Source organism: Zosterops lateralis (assembly GCF_965231275.1).
Source record: "Zosterops lateralis genome assembly, chromosome: 1".
Classification (NCBI taxonomy): domain Eukaryota; kingdom Metazoa; phylum Chordata; class Aves; order Passeriformes; family Zosteropidae; genus Zosterops; species Zosterops lateralis.
In genome coordinates, this window is record NC_139762.1 from 104924825 (window position 1) to 104948254 (window position 23430).

The 23430-nt window shown below is 36.3% G+C and overlaps 1 protein-coding gene across 1 annotated transcript in view; it reads right to left on the reverse strand.

The window, feature by feature from the left end:
• Window positions 1-23430, reverse strand: part of ROCK1 (Rho associated coiled-coil containing protein kinase 1) — an 85403-nt gene that overhangs the window by 48001 nt on the left and 13972 nt on the right. The window contains exons 2-4 of the mRNA XM_083859950.1: window positions 5203-5284; window positions 1445-1545; window positions 481-618 (exon numbers count right to left, since the gene is read on the reverse strand). Of these exons, the coding sequence (XP_083716076.1) occupies window positions 481-618; window positions 1445-1545; window positions 5203-5284 (321 nt within the window). The remainder of the gene's footprint in view (window positions 1-480; window positions 619-1444; window positions 1546-5202; window positions 5285-23430) is intronic.

The window sequence follows — 23430 nt, forward strand, 5'->3', positions numbered from 1 at the left end:
TAACAAGCTGACATGTGCACACACAATGCTCAATGATTGGTTCAGGCATGCTCCTTAGAACTTCAAAGGCAGCAGTGCCTCCCAAAAAACTGTTAGTGACAACACTGAAATGGGGAAAAAATAACCAGAGCGGGCATATTTTGCAGAGATAGACACAGAAATTAGAATATACAGAAGCTCTGTCTTAAGTACATCTTTCTGGTATGCTGGATGATTCAAATAGCTACTACAGAGCAGATGCACCAACACATATCTGGCAAAGAGTTTTAAAAATAAACAGAATAGTTTATCTTGTAAATGTGACAAAATACAGTTTGAAGCAAGTGTGATACTTGCTCTTTTGTATAGCATTCCTTATCTTAGTCATGTATTCCCTAGCAGACCAAAAAAATGAGACTTTGAAATGTGTAATTCCAAGTCATGCAGTGTTGCAACCAAGCTATTCTATAATGTCAGTATTTTAAAAGTAGTATCATTTACCTGAACAACCCAGGGACTATTAGCAAAAGCCATAATATCTCTTTCTTCCCAGAAGAATGCAGAATCAGATCTTTTTATCATCTCAAATTTGCTCAGAAGTTTCATAGCATACACTCTCCTTGAGGATTTATGCCTTACCTATCAAGACAAATGTGACATATGGAACATATTAGTTTGCCATATTAACAGATGAAGAACATCACTGAAAACACTACTTTTCCTGCTTTACCATTTAGCACACTTTATAAGACTCTTCACATTACTAGAAAGGATTATATACTTTACATTCAGAAAATAATTACATCTGACAATGCACTACTTTTAAAATACTTGCTAGAACTTTTCAACCCAGAAGTCCATAGGCATAGGAGTCACATAATTTGCATGTATCTGCCGTTTTTAAAAGGACAAATATTGGAAGTTAGCATTGTTAAATACCATAAAGTTAAAACTACAAGCATTTTCCAGAGTTCATTAGCAAATGTGTGTACCTGCAGCTGCTGCTGCTGTATTTCCAGTTTCTCCCACCAGCACTCGATTAAATAAAGCAGGATTAACAAGCCTGGCTGCTAACCTATCACAAACAACACACATCTCTCATCTGTGAGAACTATGTCCACAAAAATCTGGTGTAGTCCCTGAACTGGCAGAAACTCTTCTAGCCCTTAAGACTTCTTCAAGTGTCCATGTAAACAGTGGTAAAGGCTAATTTTCTTAATTATGAGGAAAACACATTCCATTTTAAGAGAGAAGACTACAATGCAAAACAAATACTTGTGCACTCGGACAGGACTGAAATAGGGTATTTTCAAAAACATTTCCATAAAATGTAAAGGAATAAAATTTCACTGATCCAAAGGCTTTAATATTTCAGACTGCATCTTCTGAACACTACACTGAGAAACAGACACGTGAGGAAATACTACAGAATATGTTCAAATGTACAAGTAGAAACTGAACTTACCAACTGGACCTCCCCAAATGCCCCTCTACCAATCACCTTCACCACTTCATAATCTTCAGCTTTCATGCGCAGATCTCTCATTTTATTTACTGTGTCTTTATCTACATAGAACAAAATTCACATTTCATATATAGTCAACTTAATTAAACCCATTTGTCTAGCTTCAATTTTTCAGTTTTTAGAAGAAGTGCTGCTGAAAGAACCTGCCTTCCCAGTGAAAAATTCTCAGCAAGAATGCATGACCTTATTCTCATAACCACAGTTACCAAAACCTGATATCACCTAACACAATGACTCTACTGTACAATCCTATTACAGGAGATCTTAATTTAGGAATTTCGTTAAAAATAATTACCTGCAAAAAAAAAATAGCTATGCAAAAGTTTCATATCCAGCATGATCCTTCTTGCAAGCTGATCAGTATAAAAAAATTATTTCTGAATAAATATGCAACACAGCTGGGAAAGTGTATAAGAAAATACACTACAGGACACTTGAAAAAATATTTTTTAAAAAAGTTTCATTTTTCTGCACTGTCATGATTCCTAATACTCAAAGAAGTAGATTTTAATTTAAAACATGCAGTGGGAATCATTGCAATTATTTATATAAACCTGTCATTCTATAAACTAGAATAATTTACAAACTCCCAGTGGGCAGATATTCTAATTCCAAATTTGGTAAAAGATTAAAACAATCTATTTTAATCCATGTGGGTCAACACTGGCATGAGACTACGTAGAAAAGCTTCATGCTTCAGTATTTCTACAAGCCAGGAAGTTCTACCAAAACAGATATGCTTCTAATAAAAAAAATCATGCAACAGTACTTTATTTTCAAAAATAATATTCTAAAAGCCTACAGGCCTAAAAGTAATGTTTAGAGAGAAGTAAGGACAGGGAGAAGAAAAAGGAAAAGAAATAAAATATTTTAATTTCATACATTAAAAACTGACAAAGCAGTTGACAGAAAATTATCATTAGATTTCCACCTACACAGACCACAATGTAAAACAAAAGCAGCCTATCTATGATAAAAATTCAGTAAGATTTTATTACCTCAAGAGGAACAAACATAGCTCTGTTTGAATAAATACTCTGTGGCATTACTATCTAATGTAAAGCAACCATTTACAATGCAGCATAACTCAGGCTGATTCTGCTGAATTATAGCAAAATTCTACACTCAGACAAATTCTTTCACATATGGATCAAAATATTCAGTAGTTCCAACAAATAATGCATTGCCTTATTTGCCCTGGTGACAACTGGCTTACAGAAGAGAAGGAGCAAGACTGCACAGAACTAAAATGTGGCAATTTTCATGACAGCAATTTTCTAGCTATTGTTAACTTCCTGCTTAGTAATCTCACAACAGGAGGTTCACCTCTTCTGAATGAATAAGCCTAAGCACAATCACAAGCTCTGCCTATGGACAAAGAAGAATTAAGGAAAATACATCAGAAGAGCAACCTAAGCTAAAGATTTTAAAATAATGCAAGCCAAGCTTGTCATCAGTTGCAAATTGAAATTTATGCCTGAGATACATACTAACACTCAGTTATCTTCAGACAACATGTTACAGTAACAACAGTGTTGGAAATTCAACCTCCATATTCTAAGATCTGTTAAACAATGTTTATCAGGCTGCAGTAAACTTCAATAGGCAGTTCCTTATCTCCCAGGACCAGTGGAGGACGTGGCTCATGCTCTATGAACAGCTGGGGTGGCTCCCATGGCAAAAATCACCCTCTCCAACTTGCCCTGAACTTTGGTTATAGGCTCAGATGCTGCCTTGAAATAAACTGAATCACCACTGCAAAACAGGGTTCTCAGGTACCTCTAATACTCATTTCTTTATTCTTTTGATTCTATATGGTAGAGAAATAATAAGATTCTACATTTGCAAAAATCATCCTCACAACTCCAGCTGGTAGAAGCAGATTTTGGAGGCACCACAAATATACAATGTAAATTAGAGAGAAGTAAAGAGAGGAATAAGATAAGGCAATCAGTCTATAAAGGAAGCAAACTCCCATTTTATTTGCTATCTAGAAATTTATTTTAAATTCCTGCAAAAATGTTGCAAACCAGGCAGTTAATACTGCAAAAAGATGTTTTAAACAGTCTTCTAATAAAATTAAGCATGAAAACGTATTTTTTTTTTTAATAGAAATTCAAGACAAACTAGACTTCACAGTTCCCTCTAAGGCCACTACTCACACATCCACAGCTTGCTTTCACATTTCAGCAACCACTGCAAGTTAATGTTTCAAAGGCAGTTTGAAGGGAACTAATGTGTTTTGTTCTCCACCTTCAGATTACTTCAGATCACATCTTATACAATATATAATTTATACCTAAAAGATATTCATTATCAGGCTGTAAATGTAAAAGTTTTCTTTTACTCAGCCCCAACTGCAGAAGTGAAGCTTTTTGAGACTCACTAATGATTTCACTACTCATAAAAATTACATTCAAATTATCTGTTGCAATGAGTATTTCCTCTGCCTGATACAACTTCTCTTTTCTCCAAGAGTTTCACCACGCCTTCTCAGTAAATAACTGAGTACACAAAATGTGCATGTACCTCAGCATATGGTATCAATACAGTTTGAACTGTGAAAAGTTAAACAGAACATTTGAGCTTAAGCTTTCAGTAACCAGCTTATGTGCAAGTGAGCCATCAACTACATCTAGTGGACTCAAATACTCACACAAATGGAGATTAATATAAAAAACCACCAAATTCACTATCACAGGTTACAGTTGTACCTAATAAACCATTTGAAAATACTGTGAAACAGAAAAAAAAAACCACCCCACATAAATTTCAAAGCAAAGACAAAAATTATTTTAGTCAAATTCCTTTATATTTACCACAAAAACCATTTATTATAGAATTCAATTGAATTGCTTAAGCCTGTAAAAATCTAATAGTATTAGCTTAATTTCAAGTTTTGCCTATTTAGTCTACAGGCAGAAGCAAGTCTTCAATCAGCAAACATTTCTACCATGATCTTCAGAATTTGTCGGTCTGGCAGCCTGCAGAGAAGTTTTGATTCATAAATGCCTTTTTGAGGTTTTCTTTGTTTGTATTTTGGTTTTTTTAATTATGAAAATTATGGAACTATTATTTCTATTAAAAAAACCAACTTGATTACTTAAAAATGTTATAATAGAGTATAACGTGCAGGAAATCTGGTTGTAGAAAAACACAGAGCAAATGCAGAGGATTCCACAGAGACATCAGCTGCATACACAATAAATGCATCAGCTATGCAGTGTAAGACTTTCATGAAAAGAGACCTTTTATACTAAAAAACCCAAAAGCTTACAAAATACATGCTCCAGTCTGTTAGTGAACAAATATTTAATACCATTTCCTGGCATTGTATACATCACTATGGCATTTTATTGTTAACTGCTTACGTTATCTTAGTACATGAAATTAGAAAACAAGTTATGGGAATCCAGGGAGTTGCCCTAACAAAGACAAGAGGCCTTTCTCTTAAAAGGCTTTGTGCCACTGCAGACAAGGCCATTTACAGGGGCAACAGACTGGACACTCAATTGCTGGGGATGAGATCTGCAAAGGCAGCTGTCACTTCTCTGTGGGAAATAAATAAATAAGACCCTTGCACTCAAAAACTCAATGCACCCCAAATCCCTAGGTGCCTTTCAAAGAGCTAGCAGAGGTGTTTGCTTTTTGATATTGCAGACTGCTGTTATTTAATATCTTAAACATTAAATACTTACACCTGTTTAAGAAGTTATCAATGTTCTTGTTTTTTCTTAAGGCAGGAAAATCCAAGTCATATACCAAAGCATCTAATCCATCCTGAAAAAAAAAAAAAACAAACAAAACAAAAATTAAGTATTTGGAAAAATAATTACACATGCTGCTAACTGAAGAGCCAAGATAAAAAAAACAGTTGTCCCTATCAATCTTCCATGCAGAAGAAATCATTCACATTTATTTAATGACTGTTAGCAGTTACATGAAACAGCTGTTACTCCTTCACTTCCATGGGACTCACCAAAATTTAATTCCATATGCTTCTATGTATTATTAATTACCTTAATGAGCTCCATACTTACATGAAAATAATTGCTTTTTCTAAAAACAAAAAAAAACCCCAAATATTAGTTTAATGAAGTTCAGTAGTATTAAAAAGTAACAGAGCATCACACAGTAGGCACCTGAACATGAAATGGCAACTGGCAAATAGGAAAATTAAGGCAATTTAATTCTCAGAATTGAACCCCTGCATTTTATCCATTGAATTCAGTGTGAATTCTCATGAACAAGATGCTGGCTTTATACATTCCAACTTAAATCTAGAAACAAACAGCCACAAGCCCATCTAGCACCACTACCACAGCATACATACCTATAACAAAAGCAAACCAAACAGCATCAAAAAGCCCAACAGAAAAATACCACGAAGAAGGAGATAGTTCTAAGGTCTTATTAAGTGCTGTGAACTTTGTGACTTCAATTTTAAGTCTACATTTGTCATTAGGTATAAATGACTTCTCAGTGGGTAGCACCTTCTTGAAGAAAGTTAAACTAAACCCAGTTTTTTGGCTGAAAACCACAGATATGGTTCCACTGAAAAATGATCAAGTATTCTAGGGAATTATGTAACAAAGAATCAAAGCATGTAAGGGATTCCTCTCTCTCAGGTAAGTATTGTGTAAGTGACAACTGCAAAAACAGAGACTCAAGTCTTAAAATACAAATTGATGAATGTTACCAAAGCATGCCAGAGATGTACTGCTATTTACTTGTCCATTCATAGCCAGGTGTTTATGTTACCTATCTTTAACCTGCTTGGAGTGAGATATTAGACCAGACATGTCTTTAATCTGATCAGTTCAGATCTGACTAGATCTAATTTGATTGTTTCAGCTTTTGAAAGGATTTTTCTATCCTTTTTTCAGGATTGAAAACTGAGCCATCAGTCTTTGCTAAGTATATCAAATAACTATGCCTGAACAAAACCTAGAGCATAAGCTTTTTGAAAGCTTATTTTCCAGGAATATATACTTGAGAACACATTTGATTTAGACTGAAATATTAGTCTTTGATATTTCACTTGGAATTCAAACCTGTTTTTCACCTCAGTCTTTAGGACTGACTTTTAACTATAAAAAATCCCAAGTGGTATCAAAATCAAAATTAATTCTTGGCTTGCAGTCCTCACTTTTAAAGTATGTGAGACAGAAATTATTTACTTCAGATATAATAAGAATAAGCATTAAAATCATGCTAGAATTTGAAAATGGGTAGTTGCAAGGATAATCGAAATTACTTTAAGGGCTGGATATTATAAAATTGTCAATTTCATAAAAACATTCCTTTTTTAAGCTACCTCTGCATACAGTGGCTCATTTTGAACTAAGAAATGCTAAAAATAAAATTATACAAATAAAGAAAAGCATCACAGTATTTCACTTCTCTAAAATAGTCAGGTTTTGCATCTTGTGTATTAAAGTATCTTTTTTTGGACTGACTGATGATGAAAATGGAAAGCAAATAGCAAGGAAACAACATTTAATGACTCAGTAGTAGAAATAAGAGTGTAAGAGACCAACAACAGTTTGAACTCAAGACAGATGCAGAAATAAAGCTATGCAGGCAGGGCAACTGAAACTTAGCGAGAAATACTTTGCAAACTACTAAAAGACTTTTTTTTTTTAAAAGATACATGGTAAATATCCAGGAAATCCAGGAAAAAATCAATTCTTTGGTTCTGTTGAATAAATTCAACAGAGAACCATGATAACTGCTTGCACTGCAGTACAAACTCCACCAGTAGCTTCTGCCTATTTATCTCCATGCTGTGTGAAGCAGCAAGAGAACACCACCCAGCAGGCTGCTGGGTCCCATCCAGTGATTTTTAAAAACAAATTGAAGATGGCAATGAAGTGTCAAAATTTGGGGTTCCATCTGCCATGAAGCCTTCAAATCTGTAGAGTTGACTGACTTGTCCAGGTTCACAACTAACACAAAACTTCCACATGTCAAGCAGAAGTAAAAAATTCTCAAATTCTGGTTGGCTCTTGGGTTGTGCAATCATCTGTTCCAATTCAGGGCTTGCTTCAAAAGCCAAATTTCAGTCTTTTTCTTTATAGGAAGGGAGGTTTTAAACACTGAATACAAAACTATACAAAAAAATGGGAATATTTTTAAATTCCTAACATCAATCTTACTTTTGTATCCTACTTCTTCTTTCAAAATACTAAAATATAAGGCCATGCCAAAAGAAGCACGAATTGCAGAAAATGTCATGGTTTCCTTGGTGTCTCAGGCATGTTAGGTATTTTGTTGTGCTATTTTTAAAAGTGTTAATTTAAAGACGGGGGAAAAAAGTATACAAATTCACTTTTAACAGGCAAAAGCAAATTTCAATACTGTTTAATTCAGAATTCAGGACGTACAATGTTTCCTCTTTTTTCCTTCCTTCCAGTTCTTAAATACGAACTCTATCAATTAAAATACTTAATTAAAAAACTCTGAAATACAGACTCAGGCTATTGATCTCCCATTCATTTCGAATCCTATTTCAAGATCATGCAAAGAATTGCTTATTTTAAAGCCTCTTCAAGAATCAGCTCCCCTTCACTACAATATCCAGAGAATAAACTACCCTGGCTCAAAACTTCCATTAAAAAAGGTAAGGATGGGTGATAATTTGGAGACTTGCATACCCTTACTCTCAAAATAATTATTTTCTTCAACTGAAGTAAGTTTCTGAAGAAAAAAACCAGCTTGGTATTATTTTAGTGTCAGACTGCAAATGCAAGACTAAGCTTGAAGTAATTTTATGGAATCATAATTAATGGAAGCAAAATATTTGGGATACATAGTGTATAACATAAAACACGAACCAGCCTATTTCACTTACATTAGTAAAGCAGATGAATTTGCAAACACGACAAGCTGTCCCAGCACAAAGGGAAGCACAGAAGCAAAGCTATTTTTAAGTGGTATCACTAGTGGACAAACAGGGAGGAGTAAACAAGCTCAAAGTGAGTGCTGGTTCAAAGTGGTGTGAGTCAGAGATGGGAACACACTACGGAGTTGTAGAAATAATGACTTGCAGAAAAAGGGTAAAGGCCAAATGAGACATGATCATTATTGCCAGTGGCTGCAGAGATAGCTCATCTCTCAGCTTTCTCCATTTCATCTTGCTCAGTCTTTCAATATGTCATCTGACTTTTTTGCCAATACAGAAAGGAAGGGTTATCATCTTTCCATCAAGACCTATAGTAGCCATACTCTCCTCCCCTTAAAGGATGACAAGATGTCATTATAATAGGCAACCATACCTCAAATAGTTCCATGCACTGTATTAAAATAAGGCAGCCCCATTTTTATGATGGATTTTTCCTCCACTTGGATGGGTGCCATGTATTTTTAGTATGTATCTTCTTTAAATACAGCACATTCCATACTTCTTGGAAACATAGATTGTGGCTTAGAGCTATTTTCAGCTAACCCTAATTGTACCTTACTTTGTCATTACAGAGCAATTTTCCTGTTTAGCTTTCAGGTCTACACAGACATTTTCCTTTTAATAGTTAAATTAGATTACTAAAATAAATTGGTTTATACCTCCACTTACATGGTAACAGTATCTCAGAAGTGATTAAAAAAGAACAGGGAAAAACTTCATTTCTAATGTTCTTTAGTCAGTTTCATGGTCTGATACAGCCTTTTCTATATCACATTCATTCAATGTTATCTACTTAAAAGACCTCATTTTATCCTTAAAATTTTTAAAAAGGCACACTAGGGAGTCATTACAACATGCAGAGCTCTTCTTTATGAAACCGACAATTCCACATATTCTGTTTGTTTAATTTCGTTCATTACTACACCACACTTAAAAGTTTAAAAGGTATAGTTATATGGAGAAAAATCAAAGGTCAGTCTAGATGCATAGACTGGCTCTGGAGATGACAGTAAGAGTGTCCAGGAAAGAGGATATGAGCAAGTACTGCTCAGGTGTTTGTGTCAGCCAGAAATGGCACTGTGGCACTGTCATAGTCTACCATGATAAAAATTTTCTAGGCAACATTTTCTTTGCTGATTTTTTTTTTCCTGAATGTTTTATCTGGTTTAGTTTCTTGCATTTACAGCATTGCACAGATATCAATTCCACCATCTATAGGCTACATGAAAGTGTACCTCATTTCGAGCCAAAAAAGTGTACCTCTTTAGCCAAAAAAGGGACAATGACTCTGTAGCCACCTCCCCCAAGACACAACTTTACACACTTGCAGCATTTCACCACTGACCAACTCTCTCCCAATCATCCTTGTATGAAAGCTATTTCAATTCCCACCACTAGCATCATCTGGTGATTTGTTATTTCCACCATGTGCTTTTTAACAGGGGCAGGGGCACTTGTGGAGAAACTGCACGTTGTATTTAAGTTGTGAGCACACTTGTACTTAAGTTGTGAGCACAGTTGTAAGTACACAATGCTTTTCAACAGCTCCTGTTCTGTGCTTCATTATATTTTCAGTTATTCACTGAAATATCTGGTTAATTTTTATAGTCACTGTGTACTAGACTGATTCTTTCACAAAACTAGCATTACAAATCAAAATTAGTTCAATATAATATATGTGAAGATGAGAGGTTCTTCTCCCATGCACTCACCCAACACTCAATGATGAATTTTACCTATCACTTTTAATCAGCCAGACACCACGAAGTACTAATTTCTTCTTTGATTTGCTAGATCTTTAATTTTTACTGCTATACCATCATAAATTGATCATCATTCACCATTTTAGATCCCTTATGACTGTGAAATACCATACACCTGCTAAACTCCATTACCAATCTGTTTTGAATAGACTGATCACCAGCCTTCCATTCATTCGTCTATCCACAGAACTAGCCACGCCCAACAGCCTTTGCCATTACTTTCCCTTCAGTTTTTCTAAAAGTACAGAATGCTCTAACATAAAACTTATCATTAACACATACATTAACTACACAATCTAGTAACACTGAATTTCTCAGGTTGTTATGCTAATTCTTTTCATTAGATTCATCTCAAATGGACTGGTTTTCTTCAGTTTGTCTTAAGCAGTCTCAGATTAACTGGATTTATTCCCAAATTTTGGTCTACTCCCAAAGTTTTAATGCATCAAACTGCCAGTACTACTATGACTAAGTTAGAGTTCTTCACTCTGCAACTACACTCCCTAATCTCAAAACTCACAACAATTATGCAATGCTGGTTTTATTCAGATGTATGAATTAATATTTTATAAGGATATTTGAAAATATACACCAATAACCAATTCCAATTTAGCAAAACATCTCATGATTCATAACTGATATAAAGTAGAAAATGCAGTATATGATCTACATTATCAGGGTGCAATTATAGCATTTTTATATTTTGAAACTTTATTTCATGCACATTTCATTATGATGCAGTATCATCTAGCACATAATAAATAAAAATACATGAAATTCAGTTGAAACTTTGTTATTAAACACTTGATTATTTTACTATTTATTTAGCATTCAAAGTACTAAAAAAATACTTAATGGGTATTACCAGCATACAAAATCTGCATTCCTTGGACAGACTGGAGGTTACCCAAGTTTAAACTCTTTGCCACTCTTCCTTTCTTCAAGAGACAGAAGTAAGTCTTAGGATCTAACAACCCTTAACTATCTGTATTTTAGTTCCTGTATTGTAGGCATTTTCCTGTCTCTACAGCACTACGAGCTTCCCTCATACTCACAAATCAACAAACGCGACTGACCTTGATTTGCGCGTGTTCATCATAATTCGTAATAATGTCCTGTCATACCTAAGTGAATTCTCACTCAGCTATGCCAGTAGTGCTCCATTTATCTCTCTCAAGTACACAAAAGATCCCATTAAGTTTTAAGTTAACCACGCTCATTAATTTCGCTGTCCAAATAAGAGAAAACTGCAATTTAACACTTCATCTTTAAAGTGGACAAGACAATGTAGACAGAGTCAAGGCACTTCACTTAAGAATTTTCATTAAATTGTTAGAGCAGGCAAAGTACACAAACTGACACATGAGCCTGAGTAAAAGGCCCTTGATTCATCACCAGGCACGAACTCCTTGCTTCCTAGTATCCTGCAAAACTCATAGGAGTTCTTGCAGATTTAGTTAAACAGATACTTCAAACAGAAATACTGGGGGGGCATGGAGTGTTAACTCAATGAAGACCTAAAAGTTTGGCTCAGTGAAGATTTAACGCCTGAATAAGGAGATCTTGAAACTTCAAGGTGGCATTATTGAAAGCAGTATGGATTATTGCTTTCATTCTGGCCTTTTTAAAGGGTTATTCCAAGTGTAGTTGCAAACTGCACCCACATTCTGTGTAGTTCCATGTATAAGTACATGTACTTGCCTTCTGTTCAAATAGTAGCTGTTCAACACCTGCACTGACAAATTCTTAGAATATACATTCCCTACATTTATCACCAAATTATAAATCAATACAGGTATCTCAATTTATATTGATATACACCAACACACACATCAAAATACCCACTGAAACTAACACCACAGCCAGAAGGGCTCTCAAAATTGTTATATCCATATTATCACTCCAGGAAATCTCAGGTGCAACTCTAGAGACAGTAGACACATACAAGTAGTAATGTTTTTTCACATGCACTTCTGGGTGTTGCTGTTTCTTCACTCCATCAATGGATCTTACCACCTGGAGCATCTCCTAAAATAAACTAACATAAAATCTGTGAAACCAACTTACATAGAGTAAGATTGCAGGAGTACTGCCAGCATCCACTACACACCTCAGTCTTTCACTGAAACAGAGGGCAAGTCACAGCTGCTTCACACCAGAGCCCCTCTCTGTCCACTGACTAGATGGAGAAATCTTGGATAACTACATCTGTTCTGAATGGCGCCTATTTGTAGGACTATTTTATGCCTAAAATTATGAAAACTGACATTGTTTGAAGATGCATTCCAGAAAATGTATTTCAGTGGGTGTTTCTTTCCCCTCAAAATTCTATCAGTATTTTACAACATTAATTTTACTACACTACCATAATTTCTTGTGGTCAATAGTCTTTACATCCAAACTTCAATTTAGTGCATTACTGCTTTATTATTTCAATTTGTCATCAGAATTCATTCCACTTAGTACTGCATCTTTAGGAACAAATATCAGATGAGAGAACAGTGTCTTCAAGGATGATGAAGAACATAGACCAATACAGCACCATGAACGCAGTTCTGTAAAATTTAGGCAGAAAACACACCATGAACACAGTTCTGTAAAATTTAGGCAGAAAACAAGTACCACATAATTTGAAAATATTTCAGGAAGATGTGAAACAGGAGTAAAAGCTGATTGCCAGTAAGTCAAATGATACTGACTCATTTCACAGCAAGTGAGATCGCTGGATCCTTGCAGCTCCATTTCCTTAAAAAAGGTTCACTTGCATTGGTTAATATGCTCTGTGGGCAAGTTTTACAAACTCCAAAGCCCTATACCAAATGTGGCACATTCTACCATGAAAAGAATACTTTACATAAAAAGACTAAAGCAGTTGTAGAACTATCTGGAAGGCTACAGAGATTCTTTATATTTTAATGTGTAGAAAATAAGAAAATAGATAGCCTACTTTAAATGATTTATCAAACCACGTTTGACTAACACTAGAATAAATAAAGTCTAAGTACAGCTCACTAAAACAGCCCTTTTCAAGAAAACTGTACTAAATGTGATTAACAGAAGTGCACCTAACACATATATATTTAAATAGTGTTAGAAGAAGAAGGAGTACTGGTAGTTAAAGAACTGACTGATGTTTATCACCATGGAAGCAGCATTCCACAGCCACGGCAGCACTCGGCACTAGGAAATGCCTCACAGGTCTAGAGTTCCCAGCTACTGTAACAACTGCAACTAGAGATGAGCAGACAACCTGACACACTATCCACAGAAATACCTCGTGGTGGAATAAAGTGACTTCACATCCTTTCCACTTCTCAAAGTTATGGTATTAACCAAAAATACAAGGCAAGCCCTGTTCCCTCAACTAAGATATAAAATAACTACTTCTTTTTGTTCTTTTAAGCCAAACCTCACTTGTAAATAACGTCAGCAAATGCTCTTTGAGGTCCCCACAGCTTTCTTGGTTATCCTGTGAGGGCAGATTCTTCCACAGGCAGCACAGAGATCTGCCGTTGTGATTTGGGAGTCCCAACATTTTCATTTGAAACACAAACACTTAAAACTACCAATTTAGATCAATGGCAGTCAACACTCTAAGGGAACGCTCATTAGAAAGCAAAAGTAACATGGATAAAAATTAACACTATGGATGCAAATACTGGTACATAACTTCCCTTCAACAAAATGGCATAAAGACAGATGAGAGATAGGAAAGAATGAAGACAAACTGGTCCAGTCCCAGCTCAAAAGTCTAAGGCTTCTTTTGCAGCAACCTGCAAGGAGTCGAGTAAAGACTTCAACAAAAGAAAAGAAACTGCACGAATCTATTAAGAAATAGTGGTATTTACCAAAGGAAACAGAGCCCCCTCCACATCTGTTGCCTAGGAAATTGCTGTCTGCCTCCCAGATTTTTTTCCAGGCAGGTATCCATGAAACCTGACTTCGGAAAGTAAGCCTTAGTCACTCAGACAAGACGTGAATTAGCAAGACACCAACATGTTCACAGGAGTTACTGCAAACAACATCAATAAAAGTGCTCTAGCTCTTGTAAAAGCTGTCAAATATGTAAAGCAACTTTAGATCTCTTAGCTTTACATTACAGTAAAACCAGAGTAAGTTCTCCCATCAACAGTTCAAATTGCTGCTTCTCGTTCTCCCACCATGCTTCTGTCTGAAAAGTGATACCTCTACTATGAAAAAAATAAAAATATATTACCATCAAAGTATTCAATATAGCAAGTCACTGGAAAGGATACTAATTTTTCTGTAAAGCAACAATACCTTAGCCAAACTGAACCTGTTGTCACCTGACCTGGATTATGTTTGCTGCAAACATAACTAAGTGCTAACTACAGATATAAACAATAAACTATACAACAATAAAAAGGCAAGTTCTCTCTTTAGCTTTGACAACTTGGTCTCTGCAGATTATATTAGTTCAATAATTATGCTTTAGAAAAGACTCTAAAAGGTGTCTCAAGGAAAAAAAACCCCTCTGCTAGTAATAATATCCACCCCACAGAAATATAACCCAGGGACTGGAAACAGAGGCTGAAAACAAAAGTATTTAATTTTTTAAACAGAGCACAGACAATTCATTGAATAACTTTTCAAGAAAGAGTGCGAACATCATCATTTTTCCAGCAGTCTGGAAACACTGCACAAAATCTTCCCTTTTTCACCACCAAAAGGGAAATTCTTCCCTAAAACTCTACAAGTCAAAACACTTCTATAGCCAATGGGAGAAGTCCAGAAATGAAGATTATGAAAGAATTATACTAAAAAAAACTCTGTAGAAACTGAAATAGTGATTTATACAGCAATGTGCCTTTCCTTAGTGTCACATGCCAAACAATCTGCAAAACGAAAAATATGGGAAGTTGAGCACAACTGAAGCAAGGAATCAACTCTGAGAAACTTCTCTGATTGCGCAATCTCTTGTCAGAGCTCTCGCTACATTTCTGCAATAAACATTCCAGCACAAGCAATCACACGTCAAGCAGATATTTGAAATATGCAACTGAAGAAGAACTTAACGCTATTTATGAATTTGTGCATCATTAGACATTTTTGTGTCACAGACCCTAGTGAAGCCCACAGACTTTTTTGTGCATTGATTAAAAGAAAAACTTCACTTTCCATCAAAAAGATGTCTGTATACATAAATCGATGTTTTTCTATATTTGTTCTTTTTTCCATGATGGATACACCCACAAAAATGACTTTCAAGTGATGTTATTCTCTTAAAAAGGTTATAAAAATTCCATGAGAATTATTTTAGATATAGACAAGTTATTTCTACTCCCAACCACTAAGATTAACAGGATTTTGTAACTAACAGGAAAAATACAGTAAGGTTTTCACATCTTTGGGAGATTTTCACTGCTAATGTAGAACAAAACAGTTCTGCTAACAGATTGCTTCCAGAGTCCAGAACCCAAAGAATTAAATTTACAAATTTATAAATATAAAAAACATGCTTTTACCCATTACCTTTAAGCATTTTTTTTAAAGTATGAAAAGACAAGTTTTCTTTCAAAACCCACCTGAACAAAAAATGCTCACATATACACAAAGTGCCACTAGTAACACCATTTCAATCAATACTTGATGTTTAAGTATATGTTCAAGTCACTAAGAGACTACTTTCAGATCAAAAAATACTCCCCCTAACAGATGCTTTCAGAGAAGTCGTGGATGTCCCATTCCCAAAAGTCTTCCAGGCCAAGCTGGACAGGGCTTTGAAAAACCTGGTCCAGTGGAAATTGTCTGTCCATAGCAGTGGGATTGGGACTATATGATTTTAAGGTCCCTTCCAACCCAAATCATTCTACAGTTTTCTGATTTAAACCAAATCTCCTCTAAGTACTCTTCTTATCCTTTTTGACACTGTAGTAGAATCATGACAAAAATCCTGAATGCTTTGGACTGCATGTGAAAAAAGAGAGGTGTAACTACAAAATCAAAACCTCTATGAAAGCATGGTTCCACATTCCAGTACTGAAATGACAGAACAGAACCAAAACTGTCCATAAAACTTAAGGGTGGCTTTCTACAAGCTGCAAGTCTCTCTCATTATAATCAGTAAGGATTTTACCATATGTAATATGGCAACAATATAAGCCGGTTTATCTGGGATTTCCGAGTACAGCATTTCAAGACTAGAGGAGGAGAGGAAGTATTGGAAACCCATGAGAGGATCCAACACCTTTAAATTCAAAAAAGCCCCAAGATGTTGTGATTTATCATGCTTACAAGCTTGTTAGGGACATGCAAGTAAGTTTTTCTTTGCTCCTTCTCAAGCTTTGAGACCAAAGTTTGAGGAAAACTAAAGCCAACGACTCCAGACACCAAGAAAGAAGTTTTCCCCAGTATTTCCATTGCTCAAGTATGAGACGTGCATTTCCAATACACTTGCTCAAACATGAGACACAGAGAGAAGAACTTCATAAAACAGTGGTATTCGACTTCTATGACACTGGGTATTTTCACCAAGCTCATACACTGCGATCGTAGGGATGAAAAACACTAAAATGCTAAGAAATAACTGTAAAAGCAACTCTTCTTTTAATCAACTTCTCCAGCTACACCAAAGAGTAACTCAACTCCTCCCTGAAACCATTCTTCCTCCATAGCACTCCAGAACCTGAGAAAACCATTCCCCCCACCCAAAGAGGATACAGTAGACTGATACATGTACTCCAAAGGCATGATTTTCTTTTGGCTTTAGAACATGGGAGAAAACAAATCTTAACCCAAGAGGAAAGAGAGCCAGGGCTGTCTGGAGCATTGCCACAACTACGGAATCTTGTCAAAGTCTCTCTTGCCTGTCCTTACAAGGGAGCAAGACTGAGCTTGGGCTGATTAACTTAATCTCTACAGGAGATGAGGGCAGGCAATATTTTTGTCACACCATAAAAGCCTGCCATGAGACAAATCAGAGCACACGAACATGACATTTTCTGTTCCTCCATCCCACAGACCATTCTAGGTAGCTGTCATTTAGTTTCTCATTAAGCAGAGAACAAAACTAATAAAAATGTATTTCCTACAAAATAAACCAAAAGAGAATGTAAGGCTACTTTTTACTTACATCCAACTTCCATATGATTTTTACCCCAGCACTCAGTTTATGAAAACATTTTCCAGCATCTAATTTTTTTAAAGTCTTTTAAAAAGCACTGCATTATTGGAAATCTACATGAACTAAGGGGCTAGAGATACATTGTATGGGTGTACAAAAATATTTAAAAACCAAGTAATTCAAAAGCCATGTCAAATGAGGTCAGGCAGTAGCTGCTACTTCCCATTCATATAAATTCTGTGTTTGTAAACCACTGAGGAAAGCAGGTTTCCAATTTCTAAATACTACAAAATATCAGCATTAGAGATTCTGGAATGTAATTAAAGAGCAGCAATATCAGTTCAAGAATTTAGAGTCACACTTTTGTCAGACATCTTGCACCTCACTTTTCAGAAGTCTGCTGGACCACAGAGCCAATTTCTGAAGAACTACATAAAACATAGACGGAAGCAGAAATTTTGGAAACAGATGTTTGATACCAACCATGGTCATTTTATAAATGAACATATCTAGCCCAGAGACTTCAAAAGGAAATGAAAAATGTAGTTATATCTTTTTTGATATTCAAACAAAATGCACTGGAATTGAGGTAAACTATCATTAAATTTAACTAAACTGAACTACTAAATTGAACTACAGATAAACAATTTGACTTAGAAAATGAAAAACCCAACTATCTGACATTAGGAAAGGTCTAACACCAGGATGTGTGTATACACATCCTCTATGCACAGATTTACACATCCCAAACAACCAAGTATTTTAATTTATTTTTTTTTAAGTGACCTACCACATCCATTCAGATTCACATTTTACAAACTCTTTGCTTGGCAAGGGAAATAGCAAGTACCAAAAACTTCAACAGAGACACAAACTCCTTCGCATCTGCAAAATAACAAGCAGTTCATAATGCAAAGCTCTATATGCTTTAGGCAGTCTTCAGAGAAGACAAGAAATGCAACATTTCATCTAATTCCGTCATGCAAAGCACATTCGAAATCTCCCTTACTTGCCTCAGTTAAGATAACACGTTGTGTAACTTGCAGCAAACAGAAAGGAACTGAATTTCCTCTTTTCTGAACCGCTGTAAATCAACTCTAAGATCATGTCACATTCACATGTTTAGAGCTCCCCTTCTTTCTTTCCAATACAGAATTAAAGGACAAGTATGAGAACTGGTCATTTCTTATAATTTTGTCCCTTTACCTACTTAACTGTGACATGACAGATTTCCAATTTATTTAACCTTACCTCATTGAAAAACCTCTTAATTTGCTTATTCTCTGAAGATAAGATGACAGTCCACTTCAACAGATTCAGTTAAAAGCCAACTTTTATAAATAAGAACACAGGTAGAAATAATACCTCTTTTTGTACACATTGCTGTAAAGAATTAAGAAAACAGCAGAAAAGCAGAATATAAATAGATAAGCTATTCCTTCTGAAAACCAATATAAAAGTCCACGGCTGTCCAGAAGACAAGAGCAAGAAAATTCAGAAAAAAAAGGCTGAGTGGAATAGTTCTAAATTCTCACATACTATTTCTACATAGAAGTCAATCTTAACAGCAGAAAAATCTTCTGAATATCCCACAGCCTGACTTGCTCTGTTTCCAAAGGCTCTTCAGTGTCATGAGCATGCCAAGTTTTTAAAAAATTTTAATTACTAGCAGTATGATCTTAAAACTTACAAAACCAAATTAGGATAATTTAGCTTCTTACGTTCCTCACCAATCCTCAATATGCTAGGTTCTGCAAAAAGGGAGAAGTATACCTCTGAGTGTCTTAAAAGGCAAATGTGGCTTAGATCTTCTATCAAGAGTCAACTACCAACACACCAAATTATTCTGAACTAGCAGAAACACAACAAGAACCTGATGGTAAAGGGATGACTAAAAGACTGATTTAACCTCTTTTCCTTGCAACACCACAGTGACAGTGACTGAATTTGCTTGTTTGGCACCATAGATGTTGGAGCATCCCATTTCTCCAAAAGCACATGGGGAATGCCAATGGCCTCATGTAACTGCAGCTGGGAGAAGACCACAAGCAATAGCTGGAATCTGATTTGCTCTTCCCACTGAGTTCCTCCAATGCATTCTTATTTCATCTAATACACCTTCTGCTATGGATCATGGCAGCTCTCCCTCCTGCCCCACAACCCAAAACATAAGAAGGAGGTGAATTCTATAAGCCCTGTAGCTGAACACTACAGCTACTGCATGTAGCACGAGGGCAGTAGCTGCATTAGATGCTGGTTTACAAAACAGAGACAAGAGGCTGTTGTAGAAAGACTGTGGCCCCACTCTTGATAGACTGGCCTACAAAACCCTCTAACACCACTCTCACTGTACAAGTGGAATTCTAAAACAAATCCCTTCCACTTCTAAGCTTTATTATAGAAAAATAATCTGCTGAGAAACAAAATACACTTGAAATTAGAGGATAGTTTAGACTTCCTTTTTCTTTATAATTCTTTGTGCTCCATCAGTAATATAAATTCAACCAACTATTTCAGTCGTTTTTTTAAAGTGTACCTGAAGCCTTGATTTTATGCCCAAATAAACTACATATCTTCATCTAGTAGAAGTTAAATGTTGCTTGGCTATATCTGACTGTATAGGGTAACAACCTTTCATATCCAAATTACAGGTATTACTTCCATACTCATAAAGAAGAATTACATCCTATTTACTGAAAGCTTCATTCTATCCTAATCCTTAATTTGGAGACATATACTAATCAAGCAGCTTCTCACCTGAAACCATCATCAGACAGAACTCCTACTAGCTCCTGATCATTTTGCAAGTTTCTCTTAGCTTAGCAGAGGTATCTTTCCAATCTAAATGGATGATTTGAACTTGCTGGTTTAAATCCTCAGAATATTCCTTCCCTTCTTCTAGACAGAGTTCATCTTAACTTCTAGAGTATTAAATGTCACTGAGACAAAAATTAACTCTGTGGGAGCTGCTTTTCCTGTTGCTTTCTTTTTTAAATTCAGATACTATTGCTATTTAGAGTGAAAAATATTTAAGAAAATAATAGCGGTTTGTATTTTTGTCCACTTAGAAACTAGATTTTTTATGTATGCATTCTGTGGTTGAGTTTCTTCCATATCTTCAGCCACTACCTTTAAAGGTTTTTCTCTAAGTCTCACTCTCATGAGGCTGGATCTGCTGTTAAAATAAATTAATATTTTGGTGCTCAGCACAGATACCATATCCTGTACAGTGTCACCTCAGAAAATGGGACCTTGATAGCTGAGAAAACACTTTGTACATATAGTGCATACCATTCCATTGTTACCATTAACTAGCACTGTTGCCAACATGTTGTTGCACTGATTTAAGAGCTTCACTGAGGCTCTGAAACAAAGCTAGAAAAAGGCAAAGGGAAAAACAACCAGTGAAACCATTTCTCCAAAGATGGAGAATCACAGAACAGTCTAGATTTAGTGGCACCTCAAAAGTTCACCTGGTCCAATTGTTCAAGTGAAAGGAAACTTGATGAGATTGCCCAGCACCCTGCTGAGTCTTGAAAACCACCACCAATGGGGATTCTACCACATCCCTGAGGACACTGTTCCTATGACTAACTACTGTCATAGTTAAAAAATTTCTTTTGTACATAAACCTCTCTCAGTGCAACACATACACATTGGCCTTTGTTTTCTCCTCCTGAAAAGACAGCTCTCATCTTCTTTGTAGCTGTCCTTTCAGTACTAGAACACTGTGATGAGGTCCCCCGAGCCTTCTCAGGGGAAACACCTTCACTTTTCCCTCACAAATCAAGTTCTCCAGCCCTCTGATCACCTTTGTGACCCTCCTTTAGAGCTCTCCTTGAATTGCAGGAGCAACTGGACACCTCCCTACAGACGTGGCCTTACCAGCACTGCGTGGAATGATCACATCACCATCTCTGCTACTGCCCAGGATCCAGTCTGCCCTTGTTGCTGAAGCCGTGCTCTGACTCTTGTCCACCTTGTTGTCCCACAGGCCCCCAGGTCAGCAAGGCTGCTCCAGCCCCACAGATCCCAGCCTGTCCTGGGCCCTTTGGTTGTGCCATGCCAGATGTAAGACACTGCACCTGACTTTGTTAAACTCCATACTGTCCTTGCTTGCCCACTCTTCCAGCCTGTCCAGGTCTCTCTGTAAGATGTCTCTTCCTTCCAAAGGGTGTCCTCACTACTCAGTTCAGTGTCATCAGCAAATTTACTGAGGCTACTTTCAATGCCACCATCCAGGTCAAGCAGGAAGACACTGGACAGCATTAGGCCCACCATCCACCCCTGAAGACCTCGCCTGTGACAGTCTGCAAACCTAAATAAAACCCACTGACTATCACAAGTTCTGATATGTTTTTAAAATAGTACATATTTGATGTCTCACCAAAATTAATTCAACTCTGTATTAGCAAACTTTAGGTAGATTATTCCTTGTGCAATTTTGGTGTCACTATTCAGTACACAGAAATATTCTCATCACAGTTGCCTTCTAACAAAATCTAGAGCAGAAAATTATAATTGCGCAGTATTGAAAACAAAAACTCCTAGCAACTTTTCTGAAGCTTAAACTACTTCAACTGAATTTGCAGATTTTTTTTATTTTAAAGGAAAATATTGTGTATACATGCATATAAAAGTTTGTGAAGGTACTGAGCATAAATTTCTTTTTATCCGATTCATTTATTTAATGATGATCTTGAGTGATTAATGAAGCTTTTCACAGAAAGGCTTTCCTGGAAATCTGTTAAGCATGCCTTCAGATTTAAAAAGCAAGCAATAATTGCATATGAACTCATTAAGGTACAAAACCACCTACTCAGTATGTAAGGCTAACAACAAGAAGAATTATTTCAGAGAACTTATAAACTTTATTTATTACAACCCTCAAACTGCTTAGGTCAATGGAACATTTTGGTGATCTTCCTCCTTTCCTCCAGTGATTACACCACTGGAAACTATGGCAAACAGGAACAGTCTCCTGTTATACTACTGAGCATTATCAGCTGAGCACTGGGCACTGCAGTTAAAGCGCAACTTAAAATATATATATATATATATGTATATATATATATATATTTGTTTTAAAAGCTTCATATACATGCACAACACATTCAAACAGCCAGTACTGACATTTTGCCATTGAAATCATCAAGTTTCATTAAGCTCCTCTGTGTACATAATTTTCCCTCTAAAAATACAGTAATTCTCTACCACATATTCAATGCAAAGAGAGTTACAAACATTATGAACACGCTACTAAAAAAGCTAATGTATTATAAAAATTTATTTACTATACTGAAGCACAGTAATTTTTAGGTTCATGTACTAATTTATACGCATTAGCATGCAGAGAAACACATTTTCTTTACTTAAAAACAGTATTTTGCAGTCATAAGCCCATGTCCATGTAAATCAGTTTTTCCTACTTGTCTGTGGGCACATCTGGAACTTGAGAAAAATGCAGCTCTAATTCAAAAGGATAACCCTCTCAATGATTTTTGAATCATTTTGGGAATCCAGAGAGGTTCCAGCTGACTTAGAGAATGACTTACAGAAAAGCTTATTTGTGGAGGTATGAAAAACACCTGAAGGACAATGCAGTCATCAGTCACAATCAGTATGAGTTCCTGAAGGGAAAGTCCTGCTCAATAAACTTAATTCCCTCTTATGACAAGGTAACCAATCTAGGTATCAAGAAAAGCCAGCTGATCTAATCTTTTGGGATTTCAGTAAAGCTTTCAGTACTGTCTCACAGTGTCCTACTGGACCATCAGCATTCAGCTGGATAAACACACCATGGGATGGGCAAGCAACCAGCTCATGGGTCAGGCACAAAAGGTTGTGGCAAATGAGGTGACACCAGACTGGGACCTGCCACTAGCAGGGCTCTATCCCTCCACAGGGCCTTGTGCTCATCAACATCTTCATAAATTACTTGGATGCAGGACTGGAAGGAATACTCAGTTTGTTAGTGATACTAAACTGGGAGGAGCTGTTGACTCCCTTAAAGGCAGGAAGGCCCTGCAGAGACATTCACAGATTTGAAGGCGGGGCAACCACCAACCACATGAAGTTTAACAAAAGACGAGTGCCGGATTCTGCACATGATGGGGCAACCACAGACGTGCACACAGATCGGAATGAGAGGCTGGAGAGCAGCGCTGTGGGAAGG